We start from the raw sequence: 23,556 nt of genomic DNA, 5'->3' as shown, positions 1-23,556 counted from the left end.
GGCCCACCAGGCGTTCGGCTGGTTGCGGGGAGCTCAGGTCTCTTTGTCTCTTCTGGCCCCAGCTCCCCGTTACCCTGGTCTCAACGGCTGCAGATGCATCCATCGTACTACGGAGTTGCGAGAGTCCTCAGTGCAGCCCTGCCAGTTGTGTTGGAAAGCTGTAAGGAAGCAAAGTCCTTCTGGAGGAGGTGCCTTTCAACCTAGAAAGGAGAAAGACTTTCCCAGTTGTAGTGGTGGTGAGACTCAAAGCTAGTAAAAACTTTCAGTCTCTAGAAAGTAAAATGAGATTCTTTACCAGCTAGTTTATTTTAATTTTTCTTTTCCTCTTCTGCTTCATGACAGAACTTCAAATAATTATGTTGATTTATGATTACAGGTATTTTAAAGCTGTAGTATGCTGTAACAAAGCAATGCCAGCTTATTGTTTCTGGCCCTATCCAATTATACAATTGAGTTTAGGCATGTAATAATGTTATAACAGAAATATCCATCATGATGGATTGAATTTCATGAAGTACGACACAAGAATATTTATAGCTCCATTCTTAAAGCCACTTTTGGGTCAGAATATGCCTCCTTGGTATGGCCTTTAAAAACAAGAGAAAATCTGAAACTTTTCTCAGTCCAGCCCCAAACCTACCACAACCCTTTGCCTATATGGAGAGGGGGGTGTAGGTTGATGATAAGCAGAAAATGATAGAATAGAGTAATTATTTCCGCTAGAAAATGAGGATCCGGCATTATTTGTACAGTAACACAAAGTCATTATTTGGCTATGCCACTGTAATGAAACAATAAAGATCCTACTTAATTTAAGTATCATCTCCCAAGAGACTTTTTGCTCTCCTTCTACCATTTTGGCTATTAAAACAAATTTAAATTGCTGGTCTAGTTTCCCACTGCTTTTTAGAGAGCGGAGTGGGCAAAGCCTCCCCTCCTCCCAGCTCTGTTTAAATGTAGACCTTTGGCATTCCAGAAATCTGACCTTGTTTGTAGGGAATGGCTCATTTTTCTATAATGTAATATGAAGCACTCTTGTGTTTTGATTCCATGAACTAGAGAGTTTAATGTTCCAGCTTGCCATGATAAGGATATGATCTGGTTGAGATAGAAACACTAAAGGAAATTAGCTATTGTACTATTCTTTAACGTATTGTTTGCCTAGCAGTTTCATTTAGAATCATTTGGAATAATCTTGGAGTACCTTTTAGAAAGGATTTTTTTTTTTAATTTTTTTTTTGTTGTTGGCCCGGATAAAAAGTGGGGCTTTAAGATATTTCTCCTAAAATAAATGTGAGGCCGCCTCATTTATAGTCAGCATGCCTTGATTACTTGCAGACATGCTGGAAATTTACATGCGCTTTTCTCCATTATAAAACACTGATCTGTTCAGATCATTAGCTCCCTCATGACTAGAGTTTGGCAGCAAGCCAAGGCAGGCTAAATCTGTAGCTGTAAATCGTGAGTTGAAATAGCAGAAAGTGGATTTGTAACTTAAAAAGTGTAAACAGTTTGGAAAATGAAGTAATTTTAGAGTATGATTGATTGCCTTAAGATTGCACTTTAAATTAGCGTAGGGTCTCCAATGCAGATATAGGCACTAACTGCTTATTATATATTTTCACTTTTCTTTGGAACAATAGCATTGTTGGTAGGCTTCTAAACAATGTATGCTTCTCCTAGAGTGACCTTTGAGGAAATGAATAGTTTTATTGTGTGTCCATTACTTTGCCTGAAACAACATTTTTGAGTTATTAATTTGGCGTGGTCTATAAATAAAGGAATCAAAATGCAAAGCAGCTGTATTATGCTGCATATAGTTCATCAAACTTGTGCTTAAACATCACCATTTGAGATTGATAATGCACTGTATAAATAACTTCTTTCCCCTCTGAAAAGTAAGTAATGTTTTGCATAGCCTGTAGTTGCTGGAGATTGGTCCTTGAATCCCATAGAAGCAAAAATTAAAATTATTTTTAGCACAAACAATTAGTGAATGTTCTGGGGGACCGGCACACTGCGTTCACTTTTTCAAGGACCCTGGTTCACTTGTGTAGTTGAGAGTCAGAAATGCACTGACAAGGGTGTCTGGAATAAGAAATGTGGGACTTGTATGGTCAGTACTGTTACTCTCTTGTCTCCACGTGGATCCTGTGTGTGTTGGCTCTCTCAGCCCCTCTCTGGAATAGGAGTGGTCCATGCAGCACCCTGCACCACAAGGGTCCTCCATCCTGGCTGGTGCTGGGATGTTCCCATGGAGGAAACATCACTGGCCTGCCTGTATGAACAGGGGGGTACACGCCAGCGTAGCCTTCTCCCTGGCAGAAATGAGAGAAAGGTAATCCCATTCCCTTGCAGGGGAATGTTGGTTCGAGGAAGCGTGTGCCATTTAATATCTGGTGTCTTGTGAGTTCTGGCTGTTCGCAAATGGTGGCTGAAACCATTTACTGCTCTTTCCCAAAGAGATCTAAAATCCATCGTTTATGTGTTCCTGACTACCAGGGCAGCATGGTATGTAAAGCCACAAAGGTCTCTAGCGTGGAACAACACCTCAGCGTAACTTTGTGGGTGTGGGCATGTAACTTACATGCATGTATTAAGCATATATATTCTGTGCGTCCAGGACTGCTGCCTGCTGCCCTTGCGCATTCTTTAACACTTGTGGCCATGCTAGAAATGAGGAGACTAAAACTATTTAACTGACATGAGCAGTGGTTACAAATCACAATAAACAGCTGTGACTGCTTGAAGAGAGTATATAACAAAAACTCTTACAATTTTGTATCAGAGTCTCTTTTTCATCTCTCTCCTTGTCCTAGATTTAGTATCTAGCATTCAGTAGATACAAGGCTCTGTTTTGTCCTTCTTCTGGAAGCTCCTTTCCCAGAGAGTATTTTTTCCCAGTGTTATCACCCCTCCTTGATCTTCTTTCCTCTCTCCCTCCACGTTTGAAATGAAGATTTTGCACTTGTGAAAGAGGTATGGCTGAGAGGTCTGAGCACAGGTCTGAGAGCCAGGACCTGCTGAGAGCTGAGCTCAGTGACTCATTCGGTGGCCTTAAGCAAGTCAGAACATCTCTGATGAGGTTATTTCATATGTAAAACAGGGGAAATAATACTTATCTATCTACCTGCCTTATAGGAATGCCCTGAGGAGTAATTAGCGACCATTAAGTGCTTTGAAATAGACAGTACTATCTATTATTAGAGCATGTTCCAGACTAGTAGATAGTACATAAGGATTGTTTTCTTCTTGGGAGCCTTCCTCTCTGCTGGGTGTCGGACCAAAGCCCGTCGGGAGCCGCCGAGCACAAGCAGCCTGGTGTTTTCTGGAAGATTGGCAGTGCTCTGCCGGGCCCTTCCTGTGCAGATTTACTGGAGACCGACTCTCTCGCTGAAAACTTGGAAAGAGAGTTTGCCTAGAGAAAAGAGTGGGAGGATACTTGCTTTGTCTCCTCAGCTCATAGGCATAACTTGTCCTGAAATCCTTTCTCACCCTGCCTCCACCTGAGGCCTTTTCAGATAATTCAGGTAGCACAGCTTCTCCTCTTCTCCAGGAATAGTTTCCTGGTCCTGCAGAAGAGGAAGAGAAATCCTGTATTAGTTCTCAGGAGGAGCATGAGGCTGGGCTGGTAGGTTCCCATCGCAGGGAGCCTTTTTTATTCAAAAGGCCATTCCTCTTACTTGAAGAGCAAATGCTTGTATTCTTTTCCTTCACCAGGTAACAGACTTCTCTGCAAAGCCCTCAGAAGGCAAAATCTAATTTTGGGGGTAGGACTCTGCAGGTGTGTGTCTGCTGAAGTCTGTGCATCTTTTCGTCATTGTAACGAGGAGGGTTGTCATTTGACCGTCAGCTCCTTTTGTTCTCTGGTGCATCTTCTCTCACCATATACTTTTGTACCTCTCTTACAGATGCCATAATAATCTAGTTCAAAGGACCCAGCCCTTTTCTCAGTGAAGCCCACAAGCCTGGTCTTTCTACCAGTGAGACTAGGACTCAGTCCAAATTGACTGGAGAGAAGCTTTATTTCTCTCCATTTGCTCCTCACGCGTCTCTCGGGCCATGAGTAATGTACAACGAGACGGGAAAGCCCGTGTGAAATTTTCCAAGGGAATTTTCTACGTTTTAATAACGTTAATGAAATTGCTTAACACTTCATCAGATTTTTCAGCTTATGTTGCTGGGATTTTGATGCCTCCCTATTTGGGCACTCTGACTTTTCTTCAGTACCAGAAGCCGCTTTCCTTAGAAATGGGACTGAGGGCTCGTATGAGCATTTGGTCCAACAGTTGAACCTTAGCCCTGCAGAAACCTTTTGGCACAGGTATCGGTAGATACCTCTTTGAGGAGGCTCTCAGCACCTCGTCTTGTGCCTGCAGGAAGGGAAAGGGATCAGGAGCAACTGGCCCACAAGATCTCACATGCCTGTGACTGATTCCTTTTCCACAGAAATGAGCCTCTGCCACAGAAAGACCTTATAATAGGACCCTGCTCACACAGAAAGGCTCTGGCATTGCTGAACTTCAGCACAGTTGGTTTGCTCGTCTTGTCGTCCATAACGCTCAGGTTTTGGTCCTCATATTCTAGACGGGGGAGTACATTAACTCCCTTTTCCTTTACACTTTCTTCCTGTTGCTCCTTTTCAGCTTGAATCTACTTTGTTGTGATAGAGAATTGGATTAAATGAGCAGTCACAGACTTACTCATATACCTGTAACATCTATTGAAGCTACATTTAGTTTGTTTTTCAGAGCAACAATTTGGGGGTTATTTAGTGCAACATGAGAAGTTCAGTTAGGAGGTAAGACTCCCTGAGTAGCTGGGGGAGCGTGGTGTGGAGGAGTTGGGTCAGTGGCCTGGAGTTTGGCAACTCCTTTCTTCACGGTAGTCCTCATGTTAAGTTTCACCTCGTCACGAGGAAGGAGGAGAACCAGAATAAGGTTGTATTGGGGAACAGGTATGTACTACATTGGGATGAGATAAAGGACAGCAAATTCTTAGGAAAAAATATATGGCACTAGCATTTTTGTAATTGCTTTTTTTTTAAAAAAAAAAGAAATGGCATCATGCTGATTCTAATTCTGTGCCACTCCTGGATTTAAGCATTATTACACTGCAGATGATAACACAAGTTTATCTGTAAAATTCTTTAACTGTGGTTTTTGTTTCCCAGCTTGACTTCTTTTTCTCTTCTTGTCTTTGATTGGCTTCCAAAAAAGTTATTAACATGTTGCAAAACAAATAGAAGGGGCCGCTGAAGCTTATTAAAAATGGTTTCTTTTGTTCATATCTGGCAGTTGACAAATTGTCTTGTGCTCTATCTTACCTGCTCCCATGTGAAAGGTTACATGAGAAAATGGCTGCAAATAAATTGCCATTGAATGTTGTTGAAGATTAAGCATACAGCTTCTCTATTAAGGACCTCTTTTAAAGCTCTCTATTCAGGCTCCCCCCTGCATGTCTCTCTAACACTTGTCTGTTATATTATGTTTGGCACAGAAGGAAACATTAAATAGAAAAGCAACGTCTGACTGTGGTGTTTCTAGACCCTATTATCCCTCTGTCAAATGTCCACATGAGAAGGGTACAATTTTTGTCCATATTGATGATGATTTCTGAAGGTTTTACTAACTGTCTTCTGAGTGAATTGCTAGAAACAAATGAAATCGAAAAGCATATTTTTGCAGCTTTGGAAATCTTACTTAAATCAGTGTAATGAGACGCACTCAGTAAAATGTAATTATTCTCACTTCTCCATGTGTCAAAGAAATCAGCAGTATGGTTAGGGAGCGGAGGGTTACAGTGAGCTTGTTATTTTTATACAGAGCCAGATACTGCTTGTGTGTAGTAAATTGTAAATAGTAGATAATGCAGTTTTTATGTGTACTAAATACCCTGCAAGAATTAACGGGGCTGTTACTTCATTAAGGGTTTCAAAGAGGGCATAAATGTCAAAAGCGGAGCTTGACTGTTTAAATCACTGGACCATTTCCACCCTCCACCCCTCATGTCACAGCTCTGGGGCCGGCAGCTTTTGCTGTTGCTATTTCGAGGAGGGCACAGTTCCTCTGAATTTTCAGAATGATAGTGAAAGGGCCCCGTGTGAAACACCAAGATAAGGCTTTTGACTCATACTTTTGGGGGCAATGGAAAATGAAGGCGGTTGATTCTGCCACGTGGAAGAGGTGGTGTAACAGTCCCTTATAAGTATGGCTGCGCATGCTTCTCTCTCATTTGTGTTTGAATGGTGTGCAGAGGTGAGAGAGGAAACAACAGGAGACCCAGTTACTCTGATATTAAGCCCAGTAACTCAGTTTAAGTTTCAGTGGCTTTCCATTTTCTTTCTGTTTTTCATGCCTTAAAATTTTCCCAAGCAAGTATGGATTTGTCGTGGACCTCTTCAGCACGGACCACAGTTTAAAACTCATCAGACTGGAGAATATCTTCAGGAAAAAAGTTTCAGTCTTGAGCACTGGATTGGGCAACCTGTTGTGTCCTTGGGCTCATTGTTCCAGTGGTTAATTGTCATCCCTGTAAAAACGTGTGCCCCTTTCTCGCCAACCACTCTAGTTGTGTGTTTCTCTGCGAAAGCAGAGTTTTTAATTCTCCAGTATTTTCTCTGTGCGGTGCTATACTTCAGAAGAAAGGCAGACTAAGACACATAATCATAGTAATAATAATAATAATCAAGATAATGAGAAGGTGTTGTAGGAAAAGTTACTGGATGTGACCCCTCTCATGAAGGCACTTTAGGGAATGTGTAACTTCAGCTACAGCAGCAGTAGAAGTACTTGTGTTTGTAGCATAGCTCCCATGCTCAAGTATTTGCAGGATCAGGCTTTATGTGTAAGTACTGAAGCGTAGTTCAGTGGTATGTTGGATGGTGTTCAGAGATTGCTGAAAACGGTGCATTAAATAGCACTTTGAATTGCAAAGTGCTGGTTCAGTTTTGTCTATGAGAATGATAACACTTATTATCTGATTGTTCCCTGTGCAAATCTCACCTCAGGAAAAATTAAATTATGTTTGAATTCAGCTAAAGCAAAGTATATCATTATTTCCTTTCGTTATTAAAAGGGATTTTTACTGTTTGTTTGTTAAAACTGAAGCAGCTGCCATGTTAGAGCCTTAGATGATTTAAAAGCAAATACAGAAGCAGAGCCATTTACAGTACAATTGGCTTGTTTAATGTGATTTAATTCCTCTTCTTGGCTTCGTCATATTACCAAATTATGTTTTCAGCCCCCCTCCCCTTTTTAATTCTTTTTTTCTTTTTGTTATCAGCAGAATTGAAGCTGCTTATCAGTAACCACGACAACCAGGATAAATACTTGTTTTAAAGCTGATGCACATTCAACCTGAATGGTCCACATGACCCAGAACATTCAAGAGGACAGGCAGCATGTGCTCCCTTCTACAATCAATCTCCCCCTTCCCCCCATCTCCATCTGCTTTAGAAAGCTAATAGGGCAGTTTAAAAACCTTTTATATCAGTTATTTTCTGTAGCCATCCATGGCTGTCTGGACATGGGATGGCCCATGCCTGTGACCTGAGGAGTAAGGAGAGAAGGAAATTTTGGGAGGCGGGGAGACAATTTCACAGCCCAGCTCGGTACTTGGCCGCATCCCCAGCATCGGCTCACTTTTCTCGTGCTCCTCCAGCTATCATTACAGCAGTCACCTGCCATTCAGCGGGAGGACGAACTGCTGCTTTGCAAACCCTCCATGAAGGGGGAGGATAATCCCAGCTGGGCAGCAGCTAAATAAGATGAAGGGGTGGCTGGGATTGTGCGGGACAGGAAAAACGATTGTGGTAGGAGAGAATCCTCAACACAGAGCCCCTGGCTTGTCCATTGCCTGTCTCTGGTGGAGGCAGGCAGGCTGACGGGTGGCCAGAGTCGGCCACTTGCCTTTTGAGGAAACTTAGGAAACTCTCACCCAGGAATCCCTTCAACACAGATTTCTGCTTGGCCTGTTTGCTCTCTCCCTTACTAAATTGCTTGGTGCTGTAGAATAAATCCCTTAAGCTCTCTCTGTCTCAGTTTCTCTGTCTGTGTAATGGGGGTAATAATTTTTACTCATCTCCATAAAGCAGTTTGAGGCCTGTGGATGGAAGGGTTATGTAAAAGCTGGAAATGACGATTGTCAGTCACTCTTCTTTTGAGTCCAGAGACACCTCATAAACCTGCTTCCTAAGGCGCAGGAGGATCCTGGGAGCACAGAGTAGGAGCTGCCGTTATGAGGAGCTGAATATTGGATTAGGGTCTGAAAAAGGATGTTGAATGCCTGGTTGGAAACTTTTTCAGAATTACATTTCTTCGTCTTCTTCAAAAATTGGATTTATGGTTTGAATTCAAAGTGATTTAATGAGATAAATATTATGGAAGATTTGATTATACAGACGTACTGTCAGTCATCGATCACCATACTTGGTTTCATCCCCGTTAAGAAGGACTAGAACAACTCAGATCCAAATCACTGACTGTAAAATGTTCTTCAGCCATGGGTTTTAAGTACATATTAGATGGTGCTGTCTTTTTTCTTTTTTTTCTTAATGACTGTATTGCTGTTGGGTTGAACAGTAGTTTCAATCTCCAGTAGATTTGTAAGTATTCTCTTTCTTTCAAATGTTAAACTAATCTTAGGAATTCTTTGAATGGCTGATGCTCTGCTGGCACTGTGACAGAAACGGAGGGCTGGGGAAGTGGCACAAAATTCTGAGAATTAGCTCTGTCTCCTTCTTACAAGGGAAGCAATATCTGGTACATGCAGAAAGGCTGCATATTTTATTCTCTATATTGGCAGAAATAGCTTTTGCCTTTTGATCAATTTAAAAGCAAAATCAGGCAGGCAAACGTCCACGTAAGAATTACAGGCAACTTGTTAACATCATCATTATCTGGTAAACATAAATGTAATCACTGTGTTCCGTATCCTGCAACACGTTGCCTTTGTTCTTGATTGCATTAGCATTCAAATAGAGGGGGGTTCTCAGAGCAAGGATGAGTAGCATGGGTCCTGCCAACAAAGCGGTATCCCTGTTGTGTCAATAATTTACCCAAATTTATTTAAACTCAAAAACACAGATTTCCTGTCCCATCTCATGGGGCTAAATCTTTACAGTATTTGCATTTATCTGTGAGAGAAATACAATTCTTAGATTAATATTTTTAGGTCTTGTGATTAATTAGCCCGCCAAGGCACACCAAGTGGCATTATTAGAGTGAACAAAGACTGGGGGAATGAAAAGGCAAGGTGGATTGGAAGAGTTGTGTTTGGTAAGTCATCCCTGATCACTGGAGAGAGAGTGGATTGGTGTGCTAGAGCATGCAGATGTAGTTTTGTGATGATGATGCAGGTACCTGAACTCCTCAGCTGTTGCTCCTAGATCACAGCAACCTGGTGCAAAGGGACGTCGATTCCTCCTGGGATTCTTAGCCTTGTGTGTGCGCAGAGGATTCAGGTGAGAAGTGGTCAAGCAAGGAGCCAGACAATTCTCCCATGAAGGTTATTTCATTGGGAGAGATATCCTTTCTCTCACAGGAGTACCAGAGATGTAGGTGATGACTGTCATTGCTTCTTGGCCAGCTGCAGTTACCCAGGTGATTTGGGGGTATTTGGCAGGTTATGAATGGATGGTGATATGGGAACATGTTCTTACTGCACGATTCCTCTTAAAGGTGTTTAGATCATTAAGACCTACTTTCTTCTTCCTCTCGGCTACTCTTTCATTGTTCTGCGGTTTCTGTTGCTTTTGGACTTTTTGAGAGGTTCGGAGTTTTTAGGTAATTGTTTAGTAAGTTTCTGTCTGCTGGAAAGCTGTGCTATCTCCCTTTGGGTTGTTACTAGAACAGGCAGCTTTGAGATATCCAGAGCCTGTCTGACCTGCAGTCGTTGGTTTTGAAGGGCCAGCCACGCACATCTTTGTCTCATCTACACCTGTGTGTTCATACCCATACTGCAGAAAGTCCTTGCCAAAGGAGTAGAACAAGGGAAGGAGAACTGGATCCTGTCTTAAGAGCCAGAAGAGACAAAGTCCGTTGCCACAGCAGAGTTCAACCTTTTTTATCTCGATGGCAAGTGTATCAGCTGGGAGGGGGTTTTTTAGCACGCATTTGGACCACTGCTTTGGCATAGGGCAGACTGCTTTGTCACTTAGGTGGAATTCATTTCACTCACTTAATTTGATCTGCAAGTTAAGCCTCGAGACTAAGCTAGTTGTCATTCATGAGAGAGTAGTAGCTCCAGAGAGTGAGTTGATCCATGTCTTACAAAACAGGAGGTTGGAAGGAGATCTCTCTGACTACAGAGGGATCTGCACAACTGTTGTAGACTAAAACTGCATTATTAGATGAAACGAATCCCATCATGTGTGCTCCAGTGAGGTGCTGAGGGTCTTGGGAGGGCAGTGATACCTGAACACTGTCCTGGCATCGTCAAGAGATGTCTCATCTTGGGAGTCACAGCCATGTTCATTCAGCACAGCTAACCTGTGCTGTTCCCAGTCCCTCTGGACATCCAGATGCATCCTCTATTACCTCTGTGTCTGCTACATATTGGTGATATGGTCAAAGCCATGCATACAAGCAATGATAAACTAATTGTGATACGTACATCCTCTGGGAGACCCCCTTAGTAACTGAGGGTAATGAAAGAAGGCAGAGTAGCGAGGGCACCATGCAGAAGAGGAGCCTGACGGACAGAGCCCTGCAACTTCCTTCATTTTCACTCTATATTCCAAATAACTCCCTTGCTCAATTTGCTACCCACACACCAAAGCATTGTCCCATTTTATCTGGTTCCCCTGATACTTCCATTGCTTATCTTATGAAGATCTGTGTTAACATTTATCAAAACAAATGGCAAGCCTGGGACCTTTTAAGTAGTTTTTTTAGTTAATAAAACCAATCTTCTACTTCTGTTATGTTAAAAGTACATTATCTTTTTATTACAAACTCTCCACAGCTCTGTCTGTTTTCCTTCTTGGCAATTTCATGACTGCTCCAGTTGATTGCTGTATGGAGAATTACAAAATCATTAAGGGTGGGGTTTTACCAGCTGACTTACAGTACAAGCCATTTCTCAAAATAACCACAACAGTGCAATACTGATGTGTAATTTACGTCACAGTATGTTTTTATGAAATAGTTTGTGGCTTATTCATTTAGATTTAGAACTGAATATCTCTTCTCTCGCTTTTTAATCAAGCTTTCTTCTTTCTTTTTTTTTTTTTTTTTACTTTTTAATATTTTCCACTCCTAGGCTTGGCTTGCCTCCAGTTTACCAGCTACAGTGAGGAGGAAAAAAAAGATTTTCTTTTTTTCTTTTGCCTGCAGTTTAACTGCAAGTGTGTTTTCCTCTTTGATGTATACATTTGTGTTAACTGCCTCGGAAGAGATGGTAGATTTGTGGTAGAATATACTGCACAAAGGTAGAGCAGCGAATTGATAAAAGAGATGCAAAAGTTTGGAATTTCAAACCATACCAAGCTAGTGACGCTATTTAGCCTCCTGCTCTAGTACATTTCCTTTTTAAAAATGACTTTCTGTATAATGTCTTGTAATTAGAACAGGAAATCATTGAGTAACTGTAAGAAGAATAAGAGCACTTAAACTGAAAAGAAAATTACCTTCCAAGAAATTATATTCACAATTTTTTTTCCTTTAAATTTTTTTTTCTTCCCTTCACATTACTGTGTTGGTAATGATAGTAACAGATGTACATACCCTTATCTGTATCATTGTTCTGCTTATGTTTTCTGGGGAAAGAAAATCATTTTCAGTAATACAAAAAATGAATGGACAGAAAATGGGAAATGCCTAATTACAAAAAATATTCTGTGTCACAACAGAGTAGCAATTAAATTGAAACTTCAATATAATTATCAATAACAGTCGAGCCTGGAAGGGTGCCAGGCGTGTAAAGTTGGTGCTCAGCCTTTATGTGGTTGCTAGGAGCACGGCGAAAAGTATAAAGCTTAGAGAAAGGAATGTCTAATGTAATAAAGTAACAGAAGGTAGCATAAATCATTGTGAGAGCAGTTCATATTGACATTATTTTACTTAAATTGGGTCGAAACTAGACATTTAGTCCTACAAGAGGCACAAATTCATATTTCTTCCGCAGAAATAACTCTGTGCTTTCTGGGAAGGAGTGGAGTGTGCTTTCCTAGCACCAGCCTCGTACATATTTGGAATCTTTTAAGCAAAAATCTTTAAATGTTTGTTTCTGTTGGCATCCAAATGCATTTGCACTAATACGATTAAAAGAACTAAAGGGCAAAATACTTGGCAGCTTTTGCAGTTGAGGTAATTAGGTACAGGAAGGAACATGCATAGTTTTTCCATCAAGCTCTATAAAATCCTGGTGTGAAGGTCTTTTTAAAGAAAAAACTGCTTACTGATGTTGAGAGTAGATTATGGCGGTTAGCAATAACATTATAGGCTGATGTTTCCGAAACAAGCAAACAAAAAGCGAGTTACAGTTTTGTATTTCTCTGCTCTCTGTGTAAATAGTTCTGGCTCTAGATGGATTTGTTAGGAATTTGTGCTTTTAGTGGGCTTTATTTTTTTTTCTTTTGGGGCTTTTAATTGTCTTGCGTTACATATTAAAAATGGTTGTGCTGATTTGAAAAGTCAGTCCTTGCATAGATTCATTGTGTTTGGCATTTCATGCATCTCTTACTTACAAAGACAACTTGAAGAACATGTAATCCAACATAAATGCCAGGCTGTGCCAAATCCCAGCTCTCTTTACCCCTCACAAAGAGAACTGTTGGATTACATCTATACATATATAGGCAGCGCTAGGAAGGCAGGGGTGGAACCTTGCCTCCTAATTACAGTTTCTCTGTTTTCAGCCCTGAAATATATAAATAAATGAAAAATTTGCATTGAAGGGGGTTATTAAAACACACAATTATGATATAAGCATGGGATTAGAGTAATTTCAGTTGAGCCTTACAAGCGACGTAGTGTAGGTATTATCTTTTCCCGTGTTCTCTCTCTTGAAGCTAAAATGAGATTCAGAAATACAGCATCTCGGTTTTTTAAGATCTCAGTTAAATGTTTTTAGAAATTATGTTGTTTTTCTTGATTTTAATGGAATATGATCCACAGTTTGATCTCTGCTCCTCCTAAGAGTAAACTCTTTCTGATCATATTTATGAAAAATATTCAGCAATGTACACTAAGCCCACTATTAAATGGCACATGTTAGATTTTGCTAGAAGAAAAAAATAGTTTTTCTTTGAGCTTGCATTTTATTAGGGATTGGTCTACTTTGATTTCTTTTTTCTCATGTGGGCGTGGTTGAGAAAAAAAGTCTTTGTTCCAGGAACACTCTGTTTGTCTTTCACTAAACAAATCTTCAGTTTATTCAGCCTTTGTTCATTCTTAGATTTATCTATTGAACCTGGAGTGAATAAGGAAAGGAAACAAATGCATCATAAAGTACTCATTGGAGTTGCACAAGCATGTATAAAAGTGATCCTGTAAAAAATGACTTGATTTTAATTTATGCCAGGGTTTGAGTTAAGTCGTCAGTTGTCAGGGGTAGAAAGTTTGTGTAATTCTGTGCAGGGACTTACAGCACATTTGTCTAGAAACTAATGGTTTACTACAAAGGCACAAGGGACATACATTTATATACACCCTGTTTAAAAAGCTGACCACATCCTGGCACAAGAAAAGTGCTGTCAGATCAACAGATTCAGCTCACCACTATCTACACAAAGGTATAAAGTAGTAATAACTGTCAGGCAGGCGTATATGAAACTCTCAGAGGAGCTAAAGGATGGATCATGTGCTTGTTAATTCCTAGAACAGTTTTCCTGATCTGATTTTTAGAGTTTCCTAATAAAGACGAGAGACCCTTATTCCCAGGAGCAATCGGCTCAATCGTGCTGTTGTGTAGGCTTATGGGATACTTTCTTGTTGAAAACAAAAGCATGACCACATCCTTACTGACCAAAAGAAGTTTCAGGGCCATAAATTTTATTTTCTTAGAGAAGTAATGTCAGTGCTGTTTACCAAAATGTATTACTCTTACTTTTTTACACAAATTGTTTGATCTCCCCACCTACGTCAGGGTAGTGGGGAAAGTTCTGAGTTTTTAGAAATGATGGCTTTCAGGAGCTGTGCTTGTAAAAACAGTACTTCCCAAGTCCGTCAGCCGTGTTCATTTTTTTTGCAGCATTGCATTTGTCTGCAGTGGTGACATTCTAGGTGATATATCTGCTTCCAGAGACTTCTTAAAATTTAGCCTTTTATGTGTCAACATTTCCATTGCCTCACGCGAATCAAGATGAGTTGTGCCATCGTATTTAGTTGGGGAGAACTGATCTGACATTTCTTTCAATATCTGAAGTGATTTTTACTTAAGGGTAAGAAAGATGATTTCAGTATTGGTAATGGGATTAAATAGTAGACCTTTTGTCTCTGACAGAAGAAATAGCTGAGTTATTCAGTAATCAGAGTACAACAGAAAATGTAAAGTGGATGCTCTTGCTTTGTCTTCATTGGCATGCATGGGAAGCCATGTTCAGTTACCCCACCTGAGGAGATAAATGAGCATAAAAAGAAGTGCTGTTAAGTACTGGCTGCATACCTGCAAATGAATAATTTCTCATGTTTGCATCTCGTTGGGTTTTTTTTGCTGTTAGGTTTCCTGCTGGTTATCATATGATGAAGCTTGATTGTGATATTTCAAAATCTGCCGCCTTTATGCCTAATATCATCTAAAACCTGGGGGAATGGAAAGGTCTGAACTCTAGATTGCTTTATATTTTGAGCCCACATTTCGACAGTATGAGCTGTTTGAAAATTCATTTGCTCGTTGTGCTCTGTAGGTGTTTTATTGAGTCCTGCTGCATTTTCAGTTAATGTGAGGAAAGTTATTTCCACCTGTTGGGGTAGCTTAGCATCAATAACCAGGTCGGATCAGCCCACCTCCCTGGCCCAGGGGCCCTTTGGTAGTTGCCAGTATCAGATACTTCAAAGGAGAATTAATAGCTGTATGCTCTGGGGCTTGTATATTATTATTTTTAAAAGACGTTAGCTGGTGTAAACATGACTTCAGTAAGGCTGTATAGGGAGCTGAGTAAAAATGACAGATAATATTTCTATGAAAGCAGCCAAGCTGGCAAAGTATGGAGAGCACTGATTCAGGCCGTTGGCCAACTTCTGCAAAGCAGTGTTTTCTTACTCATCCAGGTAGAGTCCTTGTGGGTAAGCATGGGAGAAATGAACAGAAAGCCAGAAAAGAAGCTGTTTCAATAAACTTTTTTAAAATTTCTATTTTTAACCTTTCTTTCGTAAACTACTGTGCTATAAAAGATAGGTCTTGAGAAAAGACTGAACCAGTGGGCCATGGATTTTCTGAGATGCTTGAGTTACAGCTCTTGTTTTGAATTTTTCTGACATACTAAGAGGTGGGTTTTTTTCTTTTCTTCTTCCAGGTGAGGATGATGAAGATTCAAACCTGCTAATTCTCAGCTACCCACAGTACTGTCGATATCGTTCCATGTTAAAGCGCATTCAGGACAAGCCTTCTTCAATACTAACAGACCAGTTTGTTTTAGCCCTGGGAGGCATTGCAGTAACAAGCAAGAACCCCCAAATCTTCTACTGTCGGGATACATTTGATCACCCTACTCTAATAGAAAATGAAAGTATATGTGATGAGTTTGGTAAGTAACGTTACAGCTATTTTCTTTTTCTCACAAGTGAAGACATTTTTCTTCTTTTCAAGTGTCCACTGACTTCCAAGGGGAAGATGTGACTCCTTTGAAGTGAACCAATGCTGTTTATGTTTGAAATGTTAAGTACCAAATGTGCTCTTTCTTCTGTGAGACTGAAGGCTTCTAGCCACTGGTGATCTCGGTATTGCAGCTTGAGTTTATCACAATCAAAGATAATGTTACATGGGTAGAGTGTGTAGCACAATTACTTGGTATGAGTGAAAGGATCCCTTGTCTGGGTTTGAAATTTATCTACCTTAACCATTCCCCTATAGCCTATGTCTTTCCAGAAGCTTTACAAAGGGTGTTGGGTTTTTTTTGAAGCCCTTGTTGGTGCAATATGCTAACAAATGCAAAATAGGAGAGACTCCCTGCGCGCCCCATTGCTGTTGCAGAGCACTCATCAACCGTGTGTGTGCTCCCAGGGCCCTGAACAAATGTCAGCTGTAGCTGGTGTGTTTCTGGCCTTCCTGGAATGTGGGATTTTTCAGCGGGGGCTTTGCCAGTGCTAGGAGCTTGATTTTTACAAGTGCAGAGGCACTTCTGGGAGGTGACCTCTTAATTCAGAGGGTGTAGAGAATACTCTGCAGCTCCAGAGGAGTATGCAGCCCCGTATAGCTGGGAGAGAGGGCTGCAAGATTCAACTCCTGATAGCTGCCAGGTGATTTCACACCTTTTTTTTGTGTCAGATCAACTCAAGGACAGCGGATATGCTGCTGAATGTGTGGCAGAATGCATGTTGTGTACACACCCAGTGTAACTGTAGTAATGGGTCTAGTGTAATTTCTTTAGCAGTGTACCTGTGCTGTGAGAATTAAGTTTTATTACCCATATCACCAGATGGATGAGTGCTGCAGTTAATGCTAGCAAAGTCTGTTTGCATAGCAGTGGGTACACCTTTGTTGTGCGAGCCCCCTACATCTCTGCAAGGAAGCTCTTGTGTTCTCTTAGGGAATTTCTGATTATGCGTTTAACATATAATAATGGGGGTGAGAGGGAAGGGGTTCAACGATGCCTGTGATGGGAGAATCACCTCACCCTTTTAGGAAAAAGCACACTGGCTTTGAGCTTGGCACCCGGTCCAGGCCTTGTTGTGTTGGCAGAGAAACACCAACCCAACTGGTGGCACTGGGGCATTTTGTAAGGTAGTGCAGGACTGCTCCTCTGCTGCTGCACCAATCAGCTCCCGACAGGAAGGAGAGATCCTTCCTCCTGTGGTGTTGTCACTGAAGCACATTACTGCTGTGAATAGTTTTAATGTTGTGATGTCAAGCTTTTGCAGGATCAGGCCCAAACTGTCAAGTCTGCTCACACACAAAACATTACAGGCTTGGAATGAACTATGAATAAAAGTGTTGATTGCTCTTAGGGGGTGGGGATGATGAAAAAATGAATGAAATGCCCTGGAAGTTTGGTCCAGTAACACAATAGTATCATGTTGATTTTTATTTACTCTGAGCTCCAGCTCAGAATATAAAGTTCAGTTTTAATTGACTATTCTTTTTATATGGGAAAGGTTATTTTAGGCTTGAAGGCGTTTGATGAGCGTACCATCTGCTTTCTATGGAGTATTTTATTCAGGGTCATCCCTTGATTACAGGTTTGTTGAAATAGTTGGATCCATAATGTAAGTGTATCATGGAATATTAGTAATAGATGAATCAAAGAGATGTGGAGTGATGCAGAAACTACGCTTAGTGAACCAGAGCAAGTGCTTTGTTCAGTCTCTCAAAGCTAACTATGCCATTCTCTTGACCTTTGCGAGGCAATTATCTCATTATCAAACCAGAGCCACAGAAATCTTAGCCATATAAATTAATAATGTGTACTTAAAATTTAGTTTGATTTAAGAAGCAGATTTTTTTAAATGCCTATAAAACCAAAAAATACTACTCTTTAAAAGTATTTCTTATGAAAATAATGATGTGGTAAAATTTGCAAGCCCTGCTGTGTTAGGAAGAAAAAACTGGCCAATGTATGGTTCCGTTTCTGTATTGCAAAATGTATGGTGTCAATTATACTACCTTTGTCGAAGGCAACAGGCAAAGTGCTATTTTATCCTTTTCTTTGCTGGCAGGACAATAAAATGTACAACACTTCGTTATACAAACAGTTTACATTGATATCATGTAGATTGATGTCACACATGGAAAGTGATGACTGCTAAAGCTAAACAGAGGCAGGGTGGTACAGCAGATAAATGGATTACTCTAAGTCACTGTTATTTATCAGTCAAATCTGAGGGGAGACCAGATTACAGAAATGCGACTAAAATTCTTAAAAGTTGTCTATTAGGAGACCCAGGCACATTTAATTTGAAGGGCTTGGCTATTTCTTATCTTGCACATGAAAGAAGTGTGCAGAAGGAACAAGATAGGAACATGTGTATTTCCCCATCACCTGAAATTCTCCAAACTCTAAGGTGAGTACGGAATTTGGGAAATAGAGTCTACTAATGTCTTTATGGGGGAAGCACTGGCTTCTGATACAGATGCCAGGTCTTCAGAAATGTTACTGTTGGGGAAGGTGTTACACGTTCTCTGCACATTGGGAGTACTGTGCAACAGATACAGCATGTCACAAGTGAGACACCAGAAACACCTTTACAAAGAGCGTGTAAGCTGTTGTCCTTGTTAGGTAGTTTTAATAGAGAATAATAGAGAGTTTTTCTAGGAAGTATTCTCTCTACTTTTATTATATGCTCATAACAAAAACATTTTGTTCAGCTCTGACTCCTTCTCATACTCCCCTCTTTTTTTCCCCACTCTGTAGGGTTTAACAAAAATAAAGCAGGAAATGAGGAAGAAAAATTAAGTTTCGTTGACAATAAATAATGGGTTTTTTGGTGTGGAATTTTTTTCTTTTTTAAGTAGGAGAGGTATGTAGATGCTGTCTGTGAGCTCCTGCAGACATGGCTGGAAGAGATGCTTTGATGCTTGGAGCAGTCCTTTGTGGATGGCCTCTGTATTTCCATAGAGCTTCTGTAATATTTAGGCTGTGGTAGGCTTCCCCTCCGGCTCTAGTGTGGGCTACCACAGCCAGTACCTGCTACTGACACTGTGGCTACCTATATCTGCCTCTGTCTTGCCTGTGCACTGCCATATGGCATGTGCCCAAGTGGTTTGGACAGGAATATTCAGGACCGATTTTCTTGCAGAGTTCTTCTCTGATTCTCCTCTAACTTGGTTCAATGTACCACAACGTCCCATCGAAGAGGCTAGTGGAGAAGCGGGCTGCTGAGGAATCGGCTCAGCAGCTGGAAGGCTCAAACATTTGCATCTATTTCTTTGCAGCCTGCCAGGGAAGGACTTTCTCTCCATTTACAGAGGAAAGACGGCTCTGAGTGGGAAGCCTCCTGCTCCCATTCTTGATGTAACTACTGATTAGTTAATCTAACTGCCTTGGAGGGTTCCCCTCCAGAATGCAAATAGGCTCAAAAGCTTGCTTCTGTTCAGAAGGCAGAAGATGTGAGCCAAGCTTGGATGTCTTGACAGCCAAAGTTCACGGATATGACCACAGTGAGACTGCATATCTCTTCCCCTCCTGAAGTAAGAGCAATTAGAGGTCCTCAGCAGCACGAAACTGTCCAGGTGGATAATGAAATGCTGGTGTTGCCTGCTAGCAACAAGAAATCAGAGAATTTGAACCTGCACAGGAGGCTGGAGTGGAGTTGTCCACAGTCAAACTGAAGCACAAAGGCTTGAACCCTGCCTGGCGGTGCTGCCAGTCCATGCAGTCTTGCAGGTGACACTGAGCAAGGGCCATGGGGAGACCTCGGACTAGACCTGGGCAGCAGTGACAGCAGAGTCCCTGCTGCAGCCCCGTGGACTGTGTCTGCCTGCCCAAGGGAAAGACCCGTTAGACGTAGCAGAGTGAGCAAACAGGATCTGTTCTCCTAATGGCCTCGACTTAGGTCTCTGTGCAAACTAGAGTTCATCTGTGCATTCCTTTATCTAACTGTTCCTATTAATTGGCATGTGGAAAAAAACAGAACCCTATTTCCTCATTCCCCTGCTCCCTTGAAATAAAAATAATATGTGCCAGCTGAACAATTCATTTCTCTTCAACTCAGGATCATTGGTAAAGACATTTTTCAAAGTCTTTAAGGATCCGAATAGTTTTCATTACAGACCGAAGAGATCTAGCTGGAGGCAAAGCTGCCTGTGCAGTGTCCAGAAGGTGTATCTGAGGGTCACTGGGCAGAAATCAGTGTTCAGTTGTTGCTGGAGCAGCACATATCCTCTGCGCTTGCTTGTCTGAAGAAGGTGACTTGGCCTTCTACCAGACCCGTGGCTGCTCCACTGCATGGAGTGACTTCCAGGGTACATTGATGAGCATGGATCCTTTTGCAACCAACTTCTGGGCTGCGTTGCCAAATACATGTGGGCCCCTGCAGCAAGGGAGCATACAGATGTGTCTGTCAGCATGACCCCCACCTTCTCCAGGCTTGGGGACTCGCAGAGCGGCAGGAGCAGACGCGCAGCTTAGAAGCAGGAGGGTCAGGTGCTTGGGTGATGGTGGATTTCTACAGCTCCATCAGCTTCTCCAGGTGAAAATCTCACACAGAAGGATTTGTCATGATGCTTTGCTAGATAAATATTAAAAATACTGCCTACCGAAGATGAATCAGAAGACTCTCATTTTGTGAACATTTTTCTATAAACAGGAGTGTGAGAGAAAACTGAGTACCTTATTTCTTCTTGATTTTTAAAATCTATCTGGTAAATTTTAAATCATTCTGGATTATTTTTACAGCACGCTGGGACCAATATGCCATTAAATAAGCTGTTTGGTCCCTGGGGTACTGTAAACACTTGTTCACCCCCCAAAAAAGGTTAAAAGTTTTATTTTTGCGTGTAAAGGCCAATTTTTTGTGAAACATTTCCTACCAGAAAGTGAGAGAACTACATCCTGAGGTGGTATTAATATAATTTTTTTCTCTGAAAAATAAAATTTCTTCGTTTTACCATAATATAAGCAATACGGAAGGAAACTGCTCATTGAAAAAAATGATGTGTAAAGGGCATTGCATTTCCCACTTTCCTTCTCTCCCCTTCCCCCCCCCCCAAAAAAAAAAAAATTAACAATATATTGCTTGAGTTGGGAAAAATCAGCTACATTAAAACCAGAACAAAACCCAAAACCTTCAACAACTTGGATGTCCCTGTACAACAATGCAGAAAGGAGACTCTCACTTCCAGGGCTGGCAGGGGGTGATTAGGAGTGAGGGATGACTTACCCATCCTCCCAGCCACTGGGGTTTCTGAGTCAACAATTTCAAAAGCACTTACCTTCCGTCTTGTGATTGACCAGGGAAGCCGTGGCAGGACAGCGCTATGAAGAAGAAGGAACTTTTTAGGGGTAGGTCATGTGCCAGAAAAAATGTGTAGACTGAAAACTGGTGACTTCAGGGTAACAGAGTGGTACCGTTACTCCTTGTATAGCTGAAATTTGGTCTCTGCTTTTGTTATACATCTCAGTTTACAGAAGTTTGTGACTCAGATAAAATCAGTTGTTTAGGGGAAAAATATAACCAAACAAAACCTTGGCAGGGAATGAGGGGAAAAAAAAAAAAAAAAAGAAGAAAGAATGTTTCCAGTCTAAATGAAATAGTTTTCCTGTTGCTGACTATTTGTGTGAGTCAAAGTTGGCTTTTCTTTTTAAACCAACTCTAGTACAAAAATTGTGCTTAGGCCTGAAAGGGTGTTTTTTAAATGCTTTTCAGATGACGTAAAGTGTCAGCATTATTGCTATTGCCTATTTTGGCTACCTGCAAGATAATTTATATCAGTGAAATTCAGAAAACCCTGAAGTTTCCAGATAGATGCTTCTGGCTTCTTTGTTTTAACACAAATGTGATGTTAGAGTGGGATCAGTGTTAGTGCTCCTCTGCTAAGACTAGAACATTCAAGCATTTAGAAATGCGATAAGATGGGTATGGAGGCTTTTTATTAGCGTGGATACTGGGACCTCCTTAGATGGAGCTTTATGGTGGCATCTCCAATAGTCTGAAAAATATGCAAATCTTTTCCAAGGTCCTGGGCAGGGTGGCTTAGCTAAATATTTCAAATTTTACCTCTCTCAAAACAAAAACAGGACATAGCTGGAGGGGAAGTAATGATTAATGCATAATAGTGCTATATACAATATAGATAAATGTACATTTCCTCTTCCCTCCCACCCCACCTCTGCAAACATAAGCTTTTAGCTTGAAAAAGCGAATCTGGAAATGTTCTGAATTCTGGTCAGACTTCTTTCTTATTTTGTTAATTCAACTGTAGAGTAAGATATTAATGATCCCCAGATGTTGTTTATAATGATTGATTTTTCAGTTGTGAAAAAATACTTGCAGTTTTTTTAAACAATTGATATTTTCTAGTGTGCTCTGCAGTGTTTGAATAAAATGGCTGAAGGCAGAGCTGTTTATGTGCCCAACATAATTGCTTCTGTTAAGTGATTTCTTCATTCTTAACATTTTTAGCTCTAATTGCTTTTTCCCCATACATCTAAAAATAAATATTTGCAAGTTTTGCATTCTGTCACTCATTGAAATGCATAAAATATTTGTATACTCAAAGCAAAAAGGCACTGATAAGGGGTCACATTCTGTCTCACTTAGTGGCGTAAATCCAAAATAACTCGATCCACTTCAGTGTCTGTTACTCAACATTTTCACCAGTTAACCAAGGGCAGAATCTCACCCAATGTTAACAGCAAGCTGTTAAGTGAACATAAGTAATGTGTGGTAAAGTAAGATAAAATACATTCCTGTCTGCAAGAGCTTCAATAGAAACAAACGCTGTTAGCTTCTACTTTTTTTTTTTTTTGTACATTTTCACTGGCAACCATAGCTGTAACCAGGATAAATATTAAGATAGATTATTTTTCACTTTATAATCAAAACTCTTTTATAGACAATGCTGATTTTATTCGGGTTGCAAGTTCCCACTGCGCTCACAAAGGCAGCAGATGCTGGGTGGAGGGGCAGATGCTGCTTGAAAAGCTGCTTCTGCCCATTTCCTCTAGCCCCTTGGCATCACTTGTCAGCTGGGGCTGGTGGTGGCCGTCTGTCCTGCGTGGAGTAGCAGGGTAGCTGCCCAAGAAGCCTGCAGCAGCCGGCCGGCACCACTGCAAGAGCACAGCTCCTGTAGCGAGGGCACTTGTGAAAATGGTGTAGCTCCTTACTTCTTTGGGTGCCCTTGGGTAGCAGTCCAGGAGGGAGGGGAGCTCACGCTCCAAATGCACAGTGCTGTGTACTGGCAGTGCTCCTGGGCTGTGCCTGGCCCTGACCTGGCTGCTCGAGGAAGCATCAGGGCTGTGAACCATGGGGTGGTTGGTACGGCCTCCCTGCTGGGACAGCCCAGGCTTTGGGGCTCTCATGGGACAGGAGGTGAGATACCCTCCCTCCTGAGAGTGCCCGAGGCAGAGCGGAGAGCTTGGGTGTGCCCACTTCCAGTCTGGTGCTTTTAACTACTTCTCTTTTTTAATTTTTAATTGAAGGGTGAATATGTGATGGTATTGTGGAGTTTACATGTTTTATCAGCCAGAGTTTGGCAGAGATTTAACGTGTGGTTCCAGCAAACAAAGGGTTAGCGAGTGAGCTGTTCTTCTGTGCCTGATAAATGTAAGTTATCACATGGGCTTTGTCATCTGTTACACACATATCTGTTTTATTGGTGTCCATTCACTAGATGACTGTAGATATAAATGACTAATTCCTCCTATATAAGATATCCACTCAATGGCTAGTTTTATGATTTAGCTATCAAAATCACTTTTTGTCATTATAGTGAAAAGTAAGCCAAGCTGCGTTCATC

At 41.2% G+C, this 23,556-nt stretch overlaps 1 protein-coding gene across 3 annotated transcripts in view; it reads left to right on the top strand.

Moving 5' to 3' along the window:
• The window catches only part of ARID5B (AT-rich interaction domain 5B), a 119,129-nt gene that overhangs the window by 33,686 nt on the left and 61,887 nt on the right, over window positions 1-23,556 (top strand). For all 3 annotated transcript variants that reach the window (XM_074874336.1, XM_074874337.1, XM_074874335.1), the window contains one exon: window positions 15,458-15,688. In XM_074874336.1, the coding sequence (XP_074730437.1) occupies window positions 15,458-15,688 (231 nt within the window). The remainder of the gene's footprint in view (window positions 1-15,457; window positions 15,689-23,556) is intronic.

The sequence above is a fragment of the Strix uralensis genome, chromosome 7 (genome assembly GCF_047716275.1).
Source record: "Strix uralensis isolate ZFMK-TIS-50842 chromosome 7, bStrUra1, whole genome shotgun sequence".
NCBI lineage: Eukaryota > Metazoa > Chordata > Aves > Strigiformes > Strigidae > Strix > Strix uralensis.
Note: the sequence above shows the minus strand (reverse complement) of the source record. Positions and strands in the feature narration are given on the sequence as shown.